General features: G+C 41.5%; 1 protein-coding gene across 1 annotated transcript; it reads right to left on the bottom strand.

The window, feature by feature from the left end:
* Positions 1-1,615: 1,615 nt before the first annotated feature.
* On the bottom strand, positions 1,616-12,093 carry LOC134862131 (cortexin-3). Its single transcript, XM_063879867.1, has 2 exons — positions 11,870-12,093; positions 1,616-3,367 (listed from the first exon to the last, which is right to left on the bottom strand). Exon 2 carries the CDS (start codon positions 3,287-3,289, stop codon positions 3,038-3,040), a length of 252 nt encoding a protein of 83 aa, XP_063735937.1. The 5' UTR covers positions 3,290-3,367; positions 11,870-12,093; the 3' UTR covers positions 1,616-3,037.
* Positions 12,094-14,182: the final 2,089 nt, after the last annotated feature.

Genomic DNA, 14,182 nt, shown 5'->3' with positions numbered 1-14,182 from the left:
CAGAGACCAGAAAATTAACTGGAGGCTGAATAGTGAAATGGGGCGATTGGGAAAAGGGAATACGTTCAGTTTAAAGCGTCTGAGCCCGCACAGCGGAGAATGAAAATAATTCAATTATCAGAGGCTTTCTTTAATATGAGTCATGTTGCATAAAGCATGACAGGGATATAGATCCATAATGGTAACTCCGCTCCAACGAGCTGTGTTGGGGCGTGTTTGGATTGGATTGTAATCTTTGTTTGGCACGACTTAATGAGATTTAAGAAAGAGAAAATGATGGCTTTTGTTCCAAAATGATTTGTTTCTATTTTAGGGTATTGAACATAATGATCAGAGAGTCAAACGTCTTGGGTGACAGTCAAAGAAAAACACAGAGTGTGGCTGGCTGGATAAATTGAGGTTTCTGGCGGGATTGGTAACGTGCAAGGTGATAGAATCACTCTTGAATGCAGGTGTAATTATTTTGATAAATATCCAGAGCTAATCCTCCCAGCAGCTCGTCTTCACTTTCTGCAGCTGCTTGTGTAACAAACTGCCAGCATGCATTAACCGTGAGCAGCTTTCTGTATGGAAAACAAGATACATGTTTAGTTCTGCTTTCACACCAGGGCTATAATGAGCCGAGGGGGGAATCAACAACACTGTAAGGACTTTAAAAAAACCAAACAACAAACAGGGAAAAGGCTTCAGTAAAGACGTAGGATGTCTCCTACACAGTAATCCAAAAAGCAGAGACTACACATTTCTCCTATGTGGGATCAGCTTGCATTTAATATTCTGATCCGCTTCAGCTCCCCGGCCCTCCCTAAAAAGAAATACAAATGAAACGTGGGGATGTGTGATATCAGCAGAATTGTTAAGTAACACAGAGCGGATGCACTTGCAAACAATTTTCATAACTCTATCCAAGCACGCACTGCTTCAGTGTGAGAAAGGATGCAGGTTTTTCAGGGAGCTGTGCAGAAGATGATTGCAAATATCAACATATTCAGCGTGTGGTGTCACAGAGAAGATTGTTATTCTGCATGCCGCCTGGGGGTCTCGGCTCAAAGAGCAGCCTGGGCCCGGAGCCTAGTGTGTGTGTGTGTGTGTGTGTGTGTGTGTGTGTGTGTGTGTGTGTGTGTGTGTGTGTGTGTGTGTGTGTAAAGCGAGACAGACTGTCTGGGTTCACAGAAAACCCATCCAGACAGACACCTGCCGGCTACCGCTGCCAGTCGCTGATAAAATGGGGAAAGAATGTGTGGAGCCTCGGGCGTCCACGTCCACGCCCGCCTTGAAAAGGGCTGGGTGGCTCGGAAGAACCATCTTTTGTTTGTCTTTAACACCTGCCACTTTTAACCGCCTCGTGAATGAAGCTAATGAAATAAAAGACATATGAAATGCAGTTGTGAACTCTGGTCATTTTTATTAGAAAAAGGGAACGGTGGCTCCGGGCGAAGAACAGATCGAAACAAAAAAAGGCTGCAGTATACAGACGAGAAGAAATAGCTGCTGGAGAAACTGACCCACAGCTACAACATCAGGTTTAAAGCACTTCACCATTTATCATGCACGGAGAGAGCAAGAAACACATGCAGGGTGAGGGGGTCGGGGTGAGGGGGGTCGGGGTGGGGTGGGGGCACATCACCTCAGCACAATATCGCATCACATCTGCGATAGGTTTGGAAAAGGCCACAGCAGATCACAAGAACATCACACGCCGTCGAAAGGGTCAGAGTTCACTTCCTGTCCCGACAGAGCAGGGTGGGGTTTTTTGTTTTTTCTTCTTCTTCTTCTTCTTTTTTTAGCGGGTTGTATCTCCGTGAAGTGCAAAGACACAGTCGCATCAGTGATTGGCTGAGTTCCAGCGTCTCCGCCACCTATGATACTGTAAACAATCTACACTATAAGGCGCACAGTTGAAAAAATGGCCCAACGAAAGAGCCTCACCGTCTCCTCTTAAAGGGTTTGATGTGAAAATGCATCGTCATCTTCACCATCAACTCTCTGCAGATCTGGCATACCAACTGTCAATATACCTCAGGCAGTGAAATGCTGTTTAGGTTTCTTGAAATGGGCACTAAACGAAAACCAAAAGAACGACATCAGAAAGACAACAACCCATTTTCATTCTTTTTCCTAAAGCATCAATCTAGTTTCAAATCAGGCACACGGTAACAGCACAGTAAACGTTGTTTTCTTCAACACCTCTTTTGGTTGTTGACATATAAAAGACGTGGACACCGAAGAGTCCCGCTCGATTTTAAAGGACTTTTTTTGAACGCACACACTGAACACCTATCCGCCCGAACCTTTAACATTAAAGGGAGAACGGTTTCCTTCTTCGTGATTATTTAACCTGCTTTAAGACGTTGATAAGACCAACCTTACCTAACTGTCTAGAAGGTAACAACCAGCACAGAATATCTTACTTGGACATAAGGCAATAAATTCCTCTTCTCTTGAATAATATCAGTCGTACAAAGTACTTTTGGACCGCCCGTGTCCTTCCACAAATTAAAATACGCCAAAACGAAAAGACCGCATCAAGCTCGACGATTTACCTTTGTTTTTTCACCAACTATTTTAAACACTGATTGTCTACATTATCAATAAAAATCTAAAGGACGTAAACATGATAAGATGTAAACACTGTTATTGTTCAACTGGCTTGGACCGCAACAGATATTTGACCCTGTGTGAGATGTGCGGAAAGTCTTCCACACGCAAAGATGGAGGAGGAACGAGGTAGTCCACAGGAGAACTGATGCAAGGGGAAGGAAGTCATGGGTGGCCGTAACTGGCTCCGCTGCATCGCTTAGACTGAGGGTTTGATCGAGAATTCGTAGCATAGTTCTGGTCGTCTTGCTGTAGTTTAGATGTTTATGATTTGGCAGGGAGAAGCTGTTTGTTAGCGCTCGTTTTCGACGTCAATCCACCATCTTATCAGACAAAGTTTCAGGTGATGGGTGTGGTTTTTCCGGGTGAATTAGCAGTCATTTGTTCAGTCTCTTGTGTGTTTCCTTCTATTATATACTGTATATATACTGCGCACATCTTAGACGATGCGGTAATCGAACGTGTCCTTCTCGGTGTGGTCAGTCCAGTTGGATGAGGGCATGCTGCGGTACGGGTCCAGCAGGATGCGGAAGCAGCGCACGATGAGCAGCGCCAGGAAGATGAAGAGCAGCAGCACGAAGACGAAGGCCGCCTTCTGCTCCAACGTCAGGTAAGAGGACACGTGATGTCCGCCGCCTGACGAGGACAGCGTGCTGCTGAAGAGGCCTTCAGCCATCCGGGGCACATCCATGCTTGATCGTCTCGGCTCCAGCTCTTATTTCGGTTGTGTAAAGATTTGGAAGTGAAGATGGGGCTCAGTGGATCGGACCTGCAGGAGAATCCAAACACACGGATTACACTGGTGTCCTCTGACAGCAAACAAACACATGAATTAATGTCATTGTAAAAACTTGATCCTTTAAAAAGATGAGGGGAACAAAACAAAATGTGACTCAGGCCAGAACAAAGTGGATGTCAGGCGAGTTTATCTCTGGACCTCCAGGCAGAAAGCCCGCTCGGTAATAAAGAAGGAATCCCAGGGGACGGTTTTGGCCTCGTATTCCTGCAGTTCAGGGGCTTTCAATTGGCTCTGGGAGTTTTAGTTAAACAACATTTATTGGAAGCAACACTGGAAGTAGATGTGTCGCTGGCTTCATTAAACCACAGGATGCAAGGCTTTTAACTTCCAATCCGGACTCCAATTAATTAAATTGGGACTTTACGAGGCACTGTTCAGCTTTAACCAGTCTCATGCATGTGCTTTCAGACAAGGTTACAGGAATGAGGCATGCATACAAACAAAGGCTGGATACCCGACTGCTGCTGCAGGGCTCAGCACTGACGGGGAGAATCTGAATGTATTAGAAATAAATGTACATAACTTAAGTTCAGTATCAATGAGTCAAGGATGCTTCTTAGGACAACAAAACCACGTCTCATTTTAAAGGATATTAATTATGTATTGTTATGACGACTGATCATGATCTGCTATTTTAATGGACTACATGCCAGTGGAAGCCACTTTAAGATGCATGATAGTCGTGTGAACTGTATGTTGTGCGGTGTTTGGTACATGCATATGGTGTTGTCTCATATGCATGTGCAAAGAGAAATTTACATTTTATGCAAATTGAAAGGACAATGAAGTCATCTGAATATCAATGTGTGTATTGTTGGTGTGTGTGTGTGTGAGTGTACGGGTAAAAAGCAACCTCAACAGGCATGATGCAGGTGTAATGTCTACTTAGGAGTCACAAAGCGTTGCATGTGTGTAGATGAGACACAAAGAGGGGTCTTAAGCAGCCATTGGATACCCCACTTTATGCTCCTGGCAGGAAAATGGACGGACTAAGAGCAAGAGAAAGTCGTCACCATATTAACAACTCAACCACAAGACTATCGAGTGGTGCAGGAATGAGTCCTAAAACCCTGAAGTGACTAAGCATTTCACCCCTTCTGGTTTCTTCATCTAGAAGTCACTGTTTTGTTTTAATGTGTTTGTGGTTGGAAGCCTGAAATAACATCTGAGGTTAAGACAAGCTTGAGAGATTTACACATTCTGTTCTATGACACAAAATCCGTCCCCTGGGGAACGTCCAAAGCTTCTATGTTTAATAAAAGCAGAGGTTGCTAACAAGTGACTCAATTATAAGACGGTTAAACATCAAGCGAAACATTAGCCGCCTTTAGCTTAGCGGTAGAGAGGTGAAGTCAAGGTTAGCTTATGACTTCTGCAGACTGCATTTACGCCGTGGTGTCAAAATGTGCAGATTATCCAGAAGAACAAAACGTGTCAGTACGATAAAAGCATATTTGTCTATTGACCCCCTGCGATGCTAATTTCCGGGTTAGCCTACAAAATTCCTCAATACTGCGCTACTCTATTTGAAAGCTAGCTACGGTTGCTGCTAATGTAGCTCGTAGCAAAAAACCCTTTCTGCTTTTAGAGGAGCTTACCTTACCTAACACTGTGGGTATGTAGTAAAAGTTACAGGCGGAAGAAGCTGCCACCAAACCCCAGTTATTACCGCCCTCCAAAGTGACTCACTGAGCATAAACACAACATTTATTTCCGTCATTACAGCTGACAGTGGATAATGTACAGTCCAATTTATATTCTCTACTTTGTCTGTCATGTTATTTTGGTCCTGGAAAACCTTTCAACAATGAGAAGTGGATAATAAGTTGCAGAAGTTTGAGAAACCCTGCAGTGGAGGGTTAGGCTGATCTACAGCTGGAAATGCAGCCTCACTTTGACCCACTTTGCAAAAAAATTAAGAAATATGTTCATTTTCTTTTATGTCTCTTCGGGAATCAAGGGGTCTGAGAGCCACAGTATGAGATAGAAGGTGTGAACATTTTGAGAGATAGGCTTGCATTGATTTCAGTCTTTTAATTGGATTAAACTTTACCGGGCCCCAATAGCTTGTTTTTTATTGGGGCCCCCGCCAGGTTAATGAGGTCTGAAATAGCCTTGGGCAGGATCAAGTTGGTCTCAGAGGGAAAACAGGAAGAAACACTCTTAAATTCAACATCTTCTATTCTGAGCACATACCTTGCAGATGTCAAATATGATGCACTTTGGTTTAGTCTCAGCACAACAGAGATTAGGACTGACAGTAATTACTCCCACAGCAGACACTCTACAGGTGCACACTGGTTAGCATTGGACACAATTTACTCCTGAATTACTTTTGATCAGGAAGCACTGCTCGCAGCTTTCTGTCTGGATCATTTGTTCTGGCAAGAAGAAGCCCATCACATTAAATCTGGAGAGGACCGTTGGCTCGTCTGTTCTATTAAAGATAGTCGGAGGTAAATTCATCCAAAAGAAAAGCTGCCAGGAGGACTGCTCATCGTTTTATGTCTTTTCCTGTGATGAGCAAACTCTCAGAGAGGTTGCTGCGAGCCAGTTTTTACAATTTTGTACAATTCTTCTGTACAATAGAGGAGCACTACGGAACAAATGGTTTATTTAAACCTCAAACACGTGGCTCTTCTCAGACAGATTGCTTTTTTCGTGCATTTAAGAGGAATCTGTATGTGTGTTATATCTGTAGCTTTGGATATACATCCTATTTGTGGCCCAAACGTAATTACAAAGGCAGACAGATGCAGTTACTACATCTTAAGTTTGAACTCCTTAGCTTGTGATGACTAAAAATCGAGTGATGTCTACGTGTGGCATGGTTTTTGGTTGCTTATTGCCTGAGACATTCAGACGATTAAAAAACGGCTCAGATTACAGGAACATCTGAAGTGTTCGAGGTTGCAAAAACAGCTTTTTCTAGCTTTAAATATCCTGTTTATTTTCTCAAGAGTACACAGATTCTTGGCTGTCAGTGAAACGCTGAAGTAAACAAATGCCCTTTCAAATCTGTCTATTGTGTTGAGAAAATGTGCATGCCCATATTCGTGGGTGCGTGAGGCTAGAAAGAAAGTAGCTCTGTAAAATGATTTGTGCATTCTCCATTTGTTATCCCATCAAAATGAGGGTTTACCGACGAAAGCAAGTGATTACTGCAGCCCAGTTTTACCATTTTAAAGGTTTTTGGCACAACGCAGGAGCACTGCAGAGCAAATGGTTTATTTAAACCGGAGTTATGAGGGTCGGCACAGACAGAAGGGATTTTATCGGGTGTGTTAGGTCTGTAGCTTTGGATATAAATCCTATTTGTTCCCCAACTAAATTGCACGGTTCCAAGCATGAGCAGTCATATCTGAAGTTTCCAAAACATTTGAAATGAAGTTACGTCTACCTGGGTGGCCATGCTTCATTTGAACGTTTTCTAAAAAGCCCAAGACACGATAAATAATCCAGCACAATAATTAAAAGCAAAGATTATAGAACATCTGAATAATTTACAGGATTTGAGGTTGCAGAAACAGTTCTAGTTTGTTTAATCATGACTGCACAGATGTGTGTCTGTCAGGGAAACATTGATATGAAGCAACAGTAAACAATTGTTCATTGTATTGAGAAAATGTGCATGCACGTATTTGCAGTACAGGAGGTTAGAGAGAAAGTAGCTCTGTAAAATGATTCATCCGTTCTCCTTTTGTTTCCATTCAAATTGGAGTTTATTGACCACAACAACGTGATTGCTGCAGCCCAGTTTTACATCTTTTGCAATTCTTTAACTCAGTACAGAAGCACGGCAGAACAGATTCTGAGTCGTGTGGGTCGGCACAGGCGGATTGTTATTTCTGCAAAAAGGGATTTTCTTTGTGTGTGTCATCGCTGTAGCTTTGGGCATAAATCCTATTTGTTCCCCAACTTAATTGCATGAGCAGCGAGAAGCAATTATCTTACATTTTCATGGTCTTTAGCTCATTACCACTTTAAAGCGTCTTCTTTTGACACTGATTTTGAGTGCTCGTTTAAGTGAGGTCTTTTTTTAAAGGCCTGAGATAAATTACACTAAGATTATAGGGACTCGTTTACAGAACCTGAGGATTGCCCAAATGTATTTTTGTGGCTGTCAGGGAAACATTGATATGAAGCAACAGTAAACACATGTCCTTTGTATTGAGAAGCTGTGCATGCACGTATTTGCAGTACATGAGGTTAGAAAGAAAGTAGCTCTGTAGAATGATTCATCCGTCCCCCATTTTAATGGTTTATCGACAGCTCTGATAGGTGGACTTTTTGTCAACATGCTACTGCGTCACAACATCGTAGGAGCTTTTTCTGGCAAGTAAAACGTTATGAACAGAAAGGAAACAGCTGAAATCAAGGCAATAAAACCCAAAGTGGTTATACTGGGGCTTAGGCTTTACTAGTACTTTCTTTAACACGCTTTACTCCTCCAATCATTCCCAGATTTATTAGATCATTACCATTTTTTAAATTGCCTCTTACAAACATTTGCATAATCACAACTCAAATCTGTTCCGTGTTGTGTCTCTCGGTCACGCTCCTGTAAGCATGAAGAGCCGTCAGAGAGACTGACTATCACTTGGGATGGGTGGGTGGGGGGGGGATGTTATGTGACATGACGGTCAGGAGAGTTGTCTCTTTCTGCCTGAAGAAATAAAATAAACCCTCTGCAGGCCACTCTCAGGAGGAGACAGACGGAGACAGACGGAGACAGACGGAGACAGACGGAGACAGACGGAGACAGACGGAGCAGCCTTTGCCCTTGCTTTGCTGATCAGCAGCATGTAATCCATCACACTTAAAACTCAGAAAGATGATGTTTCACAGCCGTGATTCATCGCCCTGGCTTTGAGAAACGATAAGGAACGGGCGGTTTTTCTTTTTCTGCTGAGTTTCCATCAGCTGTCAAATCATAATCTTGTCCTCCAAAGACGTTCGCTGAGGTTCCGCAGTATTAAAGGGCCTCTTTATGTTACCAGGCTTATGTAATGCACTTCAAAGACTCCCAATATTTACATCATCAGCAGCTCTACGACGAGAGTTTAAAGCCTTCCTTCAAAGCTAAACTTTCAAGCTTCCACCGACAAGTTTAGAAATAAATATTCCTCCGCCACTCGAAGAAGGTCCTTCAATCCATCTATCCGGGCTCTTTGATCATCAGCAGCTACATTTGTGGGGAAAATGATTACTTCTGAAGATCCAAAATAGCCTCCAGATGACAGAAACACAGAAGCTACGTCTGATTTTGGAAAGTGAGCAGCTTTATATAGCAGTTATTTTAGTCCCAACTGAACACCATCAGTGACAGTCTCTGTGGTGAGGAGATGAAACCATGTCAGACACGGAGAGCCACCCTGACAGGAAGTGAGTGGGAAACGGACTTCATCGGTGTGTGTGTGTGTGTGTGTGTGTGTGTGTGTGTGTGTGTGTGTGTGTGTGTGTGTGTGTGTGTGTGTGTGTGTGTATGGGTAATGGCTATGACTAATGGTAAATTCAGAGTGCATGAGAGTGAGTGAAATGAAAAGGTTTAGGGGAATTACTGGACTTCATTTTCCAGCATGTGGTCAGTCATTTCACAGTATACATGTCCTGCTGAGTTGACTGACTGCCCAAACATATATGAAGGAATGTGAATCTAACATATATATGTGATTCATCCTAAAGGTCTTATTGTTTTCCCTCTTATTCTTATTTTCCAACCATTTTAGGAATGTCTCAATGCATATTAAAGAGCCCTATTATCCCTTTTGAGGTGTTTCCCTTTCCTGTAGTGTGTTATATAGGTTTCTGTGCATGTAAATGGTCTGCAAAGGCTAAAGTCCTAAGGTTTCCCGAATCCCAAACGCCTCCTTTGGACTCCTTTGTTTTCTTCTTTAAGATAGTGACATCACTATGTAACATTAGCACTTCTGTTGGCTCGCGCTCCTACACATTGTACGTGATATACGGGACATCTCTGAGCGGTTGACCAATCACAACAGAGCTGGCCAGCTAACCAATCAGGGCAGACTGGGCTCTGGTTTCAGACAGAGGGTGGAAAGAGGAGCTGCAGCACAGGCAAAAAGAGCTTTCTGAACATTAGAGTATGGAGACATGTCCCAGTAGCGGTACAACATACAAATATGAACCTGAAAATGAGAATATGTCCTCTTAAAGTACTACAACCTTTCCTTATACCAAGTTATATTGCTGCACTACTACATATTATACTATGTTGTATCAAACAGCATGTTATCCCATAATTATAGCATGTTATGTGTCTGTACTATACTTAATCAATAGAGCCTTTGCAGTGGTATTCCTCTGCCCTCCCGCCCCCACACAGCTTAATAACAGCTCATTTCTTTTAATGCAGGAAAGATAGTAATTAACTGGCTGGATGTAATGAAGCTATAAATTGCAAATGCAGATCATTTTAATGTAGATTTCTGGCCCAAAATAACAACTCTGACTCGACTGAAGTTCCACAGCCTTGAAATATACCAAGTTATATCATTGTGATATACGTACCAAGTTAAACGTATGAAAGAGAACAACTATTTTTCTTATTTTCCAGATTAAACATTCGGGAAATGTCAGAAAAAAGTAAATAAAAGTGTCCGTAGTTTTTCAAAATTCCGAGGTGATGTGTTTTAGTATCTCCTTTTGTCCGTTTAAAAAAGACAGACATTCATTTTCCTATGATATGAAACAAAGAAAAGCAGGAAATCCTGATCCTTGGGAGGAAATCCTGGTATTTTCTGATATTTCTCCCTGAAAATGTGCTTCAAAAGCCAATAAATATTGAAAGAAGTAGCTGATTATTATCCTGTACATAGACTAACAAATGGATCGTTGCAGCTGTACGGTACAACACTATTACACCCCATACATCTCATACCCAATAAGGTCATACCATAGCATATTATTATGCTAATAGACTTTGGATTAAATCAATGCAGTGCACTGAGTATCATCACTTATTCATGCTATACATCAGCCTGGTGCAGAATAACTTATTGACTCTGCTGCTATCCATCACACCTCTGTCACTTTACAATGTTTATCCATCTTCAAATTCTGCTGTAGCTTCATGCCGTTTAGAGTCTACACCTTCTTTACATTTTGCAGCTCTTTCAAATGTATTTCTGTTATTTTACATCATTTTCTGTATCATTTATGTCCTTGTTTTCTGCAGTCCCTAGAAATACCTGCTGGGAATCGGGGAAGGTGTATCTAACTTATGTATTTTATAACTAAGTGAGATAGTAGAGGTGGAAGAACTTTCCCAAATACTTATCATACTTTTTTAATATTAAAGTTTTCTGAAATGTTTAAATATGCAAATGAGGCACCATCTTATTAAACAAGTGTTAATTTGCATGCATATCAGGAACATGAATCTGAATTTCCTTTTGTTGACTTATATAAGAAGTCAAAGGTCTCTAAAAAGGAAATTGGATATCTCTTTGTATCGCTCCATAAATCAGAACACACTGTCAACAGCCCTAAATGAGAAAAAAAATCAATTTCCGCCAAGTTTTTAGGAAAAACTGTGACATAAATCACGCTGTGAATGACATATGAACAACGAGTAAAGGTACGGTATACCTTTGTGCCCCAGGAGTCGAGCTTTATGGTATGAAAAAAACAAATCTTGAGCCTTTTAAGTGAAATATTGTACATTTTTCAAGACACTACAGGTAAATACAGAGTATTATTACTAATACATATCACGAGGAAACCTCCTGAGTTGATCAATTATCCTACAATTACATTTGAATTGTTTGCAACATGTACGTCTAAAAGTACAAATCCGACATGATCTACTCCGTGGTGAATTTAGAAATATAAACCAAATAGAAAAGGTCAAATAAAAACCTCAATGTGTATTTTAGATGCTTTCTTCCACTCCTCTGAAAGAAATGCCAGCAGAATACTAACAATCTTGCTTTAAATATTTGACATTTTAAATCTATTTCTTATGATGAGTTTTACATTTGTATGCAATTACAAGCAAATGATCAGGAAAGAGGACAGAATGAACATGAGTGATTGTCATATGCCTCCATTCATGCAACAATACGCATAAATGTGTAAAGGAAGAAAGAGTGCTGATAAGAATATCAATTCTCATACTGATATTGTGTGTGCCTGATCCCTCCACTGTCAAAGGTAGACACACCCGCAGCCTCAGGGCAAAATCGAGAGCCGCCATTTAAATAAAAAACGTTTTAAAAGCTGAATATTTTCTGTGAAACTGGTTTTAAAGCGACAGATTACCACGACAGTGAGCCGGTACATGAGCCTCCTGCAGCTGGACTCAACACGTGCCTCAAAACGCATCCAAAGACTTCATGTGTCTCCTCTCCCGTGCGTAAAATGAACACATTTTGGGGGCGAAGACGCTCGCGGGTGGAGGGGACGGTGAGAGTCACAGCCGCAGGTGGCCGAGTGTGTGTCAACACTAACCTGTTGTTATGAGGGGAGCTCGGGAATCTCCTTCAGCTCTCCATTCTGCTCGAGCCGAGGTGTCTGTTTTCAACAACGCACGAGCTTTGCAGGAAACCGCAGGGCTCCTCAGTGCATGACAGAAACAGAAAATAAGAAAGCCTCGCAGTTGTAATGTTTCTGGTTCTGCTGACTGAGCCTTGCAGACCTCACCCTCTGCTGCTGCTGGTGTTTTTTCTCTCTGCTGCTCCTGACGCGCCGCGCATCCCCGCAGACACAGGCAGGGATGTGGTGGTACCCCGTCGCTACTGGCAACCTGTTGCCATAGCAATCCTCCGTGCAGGTATGTTGCACGCGGGTGAGAACGAAGGTGTGGGCGTCTTTCTTGAGTAAAAAAAAAAAGACAACAATTTAAGAAGAAGAAAAATAAAAGGTAGGATAACAATGCGTAGTGTGCGCGGGTCAAAGTTGACTTTTTTTACACCTCTTTTTTTATCTTGCTTTTAAAAGATTCTTACATTTTCTCAAAGCAACTTGCAGTAAGTGCCTTTAACCATGAAGATACAAACTTAAAAACCACGACTCATACAGGCACATTAGTTTTCAATGAGCCAAAACATTAGTGCCTTCTTAAAAATCTTTCATAGACAAGCTGTCATGATGCTAAATTAGTAGCATATATTGCAGAACAAAAGACTTCTGCAGAAAAGACATGCACCGTCACATACACTGCAGATGATGCAGAAGTAATGCTGAGAAAGTTGAGTTTATTGTGACTTTTAAGACATATTCGGTATCTTTTCATCAACATCCGTACATTATATTATGAAGACAGTGTCATGATGCTAAATAAGGAGCATATTCTGCAGGATCTATGATACGCAACCTGCATGAAAGGTATGCACACACATATTTTGCTGCAGTCTAGTTTACTACTTGCCCAGGGTGGATATGAGCAGCCAACATTTAGAGGTTAAGGTGTGTTAGGCATCTCCATTTTAAGAGATTAAAAATGTTCGTTAGAGTGAAGCAGTTGTCAAAGTAAAGTTTGTTGTGACCTCTGTGCTATTTTATGATCTCATTATTAAAATCCTTGAAGAACATCGATGTCATGATGCAAGTTTTAATAAACAACATGTGTGCACCCCCATAGACTTTGCAGCTGCTGTTGGACTAGTTGCACAGGCTGGATTAGTGCCACCTTGACTTTAAAGATACTATGTCTTTATTAAAATGGACCACGTATCAAAAGGCATTAATCTTAAAGAGAAGAGATGATTTATGCCAGCTTTAGCTATTAGCTAATTTCCATCCGCAGCATCTCAAGCAGGAAAACACTCCCTTCTGTTTGTGTGAAGGCTTTTTGCTGTCTCTCTCTCTGACACATGAAAGTCCCTGCTGAGCTCCAGAGGAAGTGACAGTGCGCGAGGAGGTCAGAGAGTGACTGTGCAGAGAGTCCGGGGGGGAATCTGAAGTTTCATAATGTCCTCAGATAACTGTCAGCAGCAAAACTCAGACATCCATAACATGTGCAAACATCTCCACCTGCTGGAGGCCGGCGAGGACTACATTATGTTTTACTTTGTCCTTGGTGGTATACGCAAGTAATAGGAACATTTAAGGGGTAAAAACAATACCTACTTTATCCTAAACTGACTTTATCTTAATTATTGGATTAAGGCTTGTTCATTTAGGGGGTTTTGTATCAAAGGATGTATGTGCATGTAACAACGGTTGTCTACTGGTGAGGTTTATAGGGCTAGTTGGCAGGTTTAGTTCACATTCCCAGGTTAGTTTAGATGCTTAACATGTAACCATGAAAGGAAACTGTAGATTTTCCAAAGCTATTTAGGACTTTTACTCACAGGTTTCCTTATGCAGTCATCCCTTTAACCTACCACTGAGAGGAATTATGTTTTGTTATTCACTTTAATGTTCTGCATGTATAACTTTCATTCAATATGTAAGGTTTTGAAGTGTAAAATGTAAAACATTGTGTGCACCGTTTCTCAGTGTTGTTATCTGGAGCTCATTCGGGGCGGCTGTAAGTGCAAAAGTGATCCCTCAGCCTAATAGCTTCTTATTGCTCCATCATCATTTGTATGCATAACAAGTGAAATGCAAAGATAGATGCACCATGCACTTTAATGACAACAACCATCCTCCATTTCACATGACAACTCGACATCTGTTTAATTTGCTGCAGTAATGAGAATTTCGGTGAAGTCTGAAGGATTAAATCATCAGTTTTTTATTTGGGAAAGTTACTATAACTTAATCATCACATTTTGTGTTAACTAAGAGTGACTTTGCTGAACATGGCGTATCAATCAA

The sequence above is a fragment of the Eleginops maclovinus genome, chromosome 3 (assembly GCF_036324505.1).
Source record: "Eleginops maclovinus isolate JMC-PN-2008 ecotype Puerto Natales chromosome 3, JC_Emac_rtc_rv5, whole genome shotgun sequence".
NCBI lineage: Eukaryota > Metazoa > Chordata > Actinopteri > Perciformes > Eleginopidae > Eleginops > Eleginops maclovinus.
Note: the sequence above shows the minus strand (reverse complement) of the source record. Positions and strands in the feature narration are given on the sequence as shown.

Bases quoted from the DNA above. Each gene is read 5' to 3' on its own strand.
- LOC134862131 (XM_063879867.1), bottom strand. From the start codon at position 3,289: ATGGATGTGCCCCGGATGGCTGAAGGCCTCTTCAGCAGCACGCTGTCC.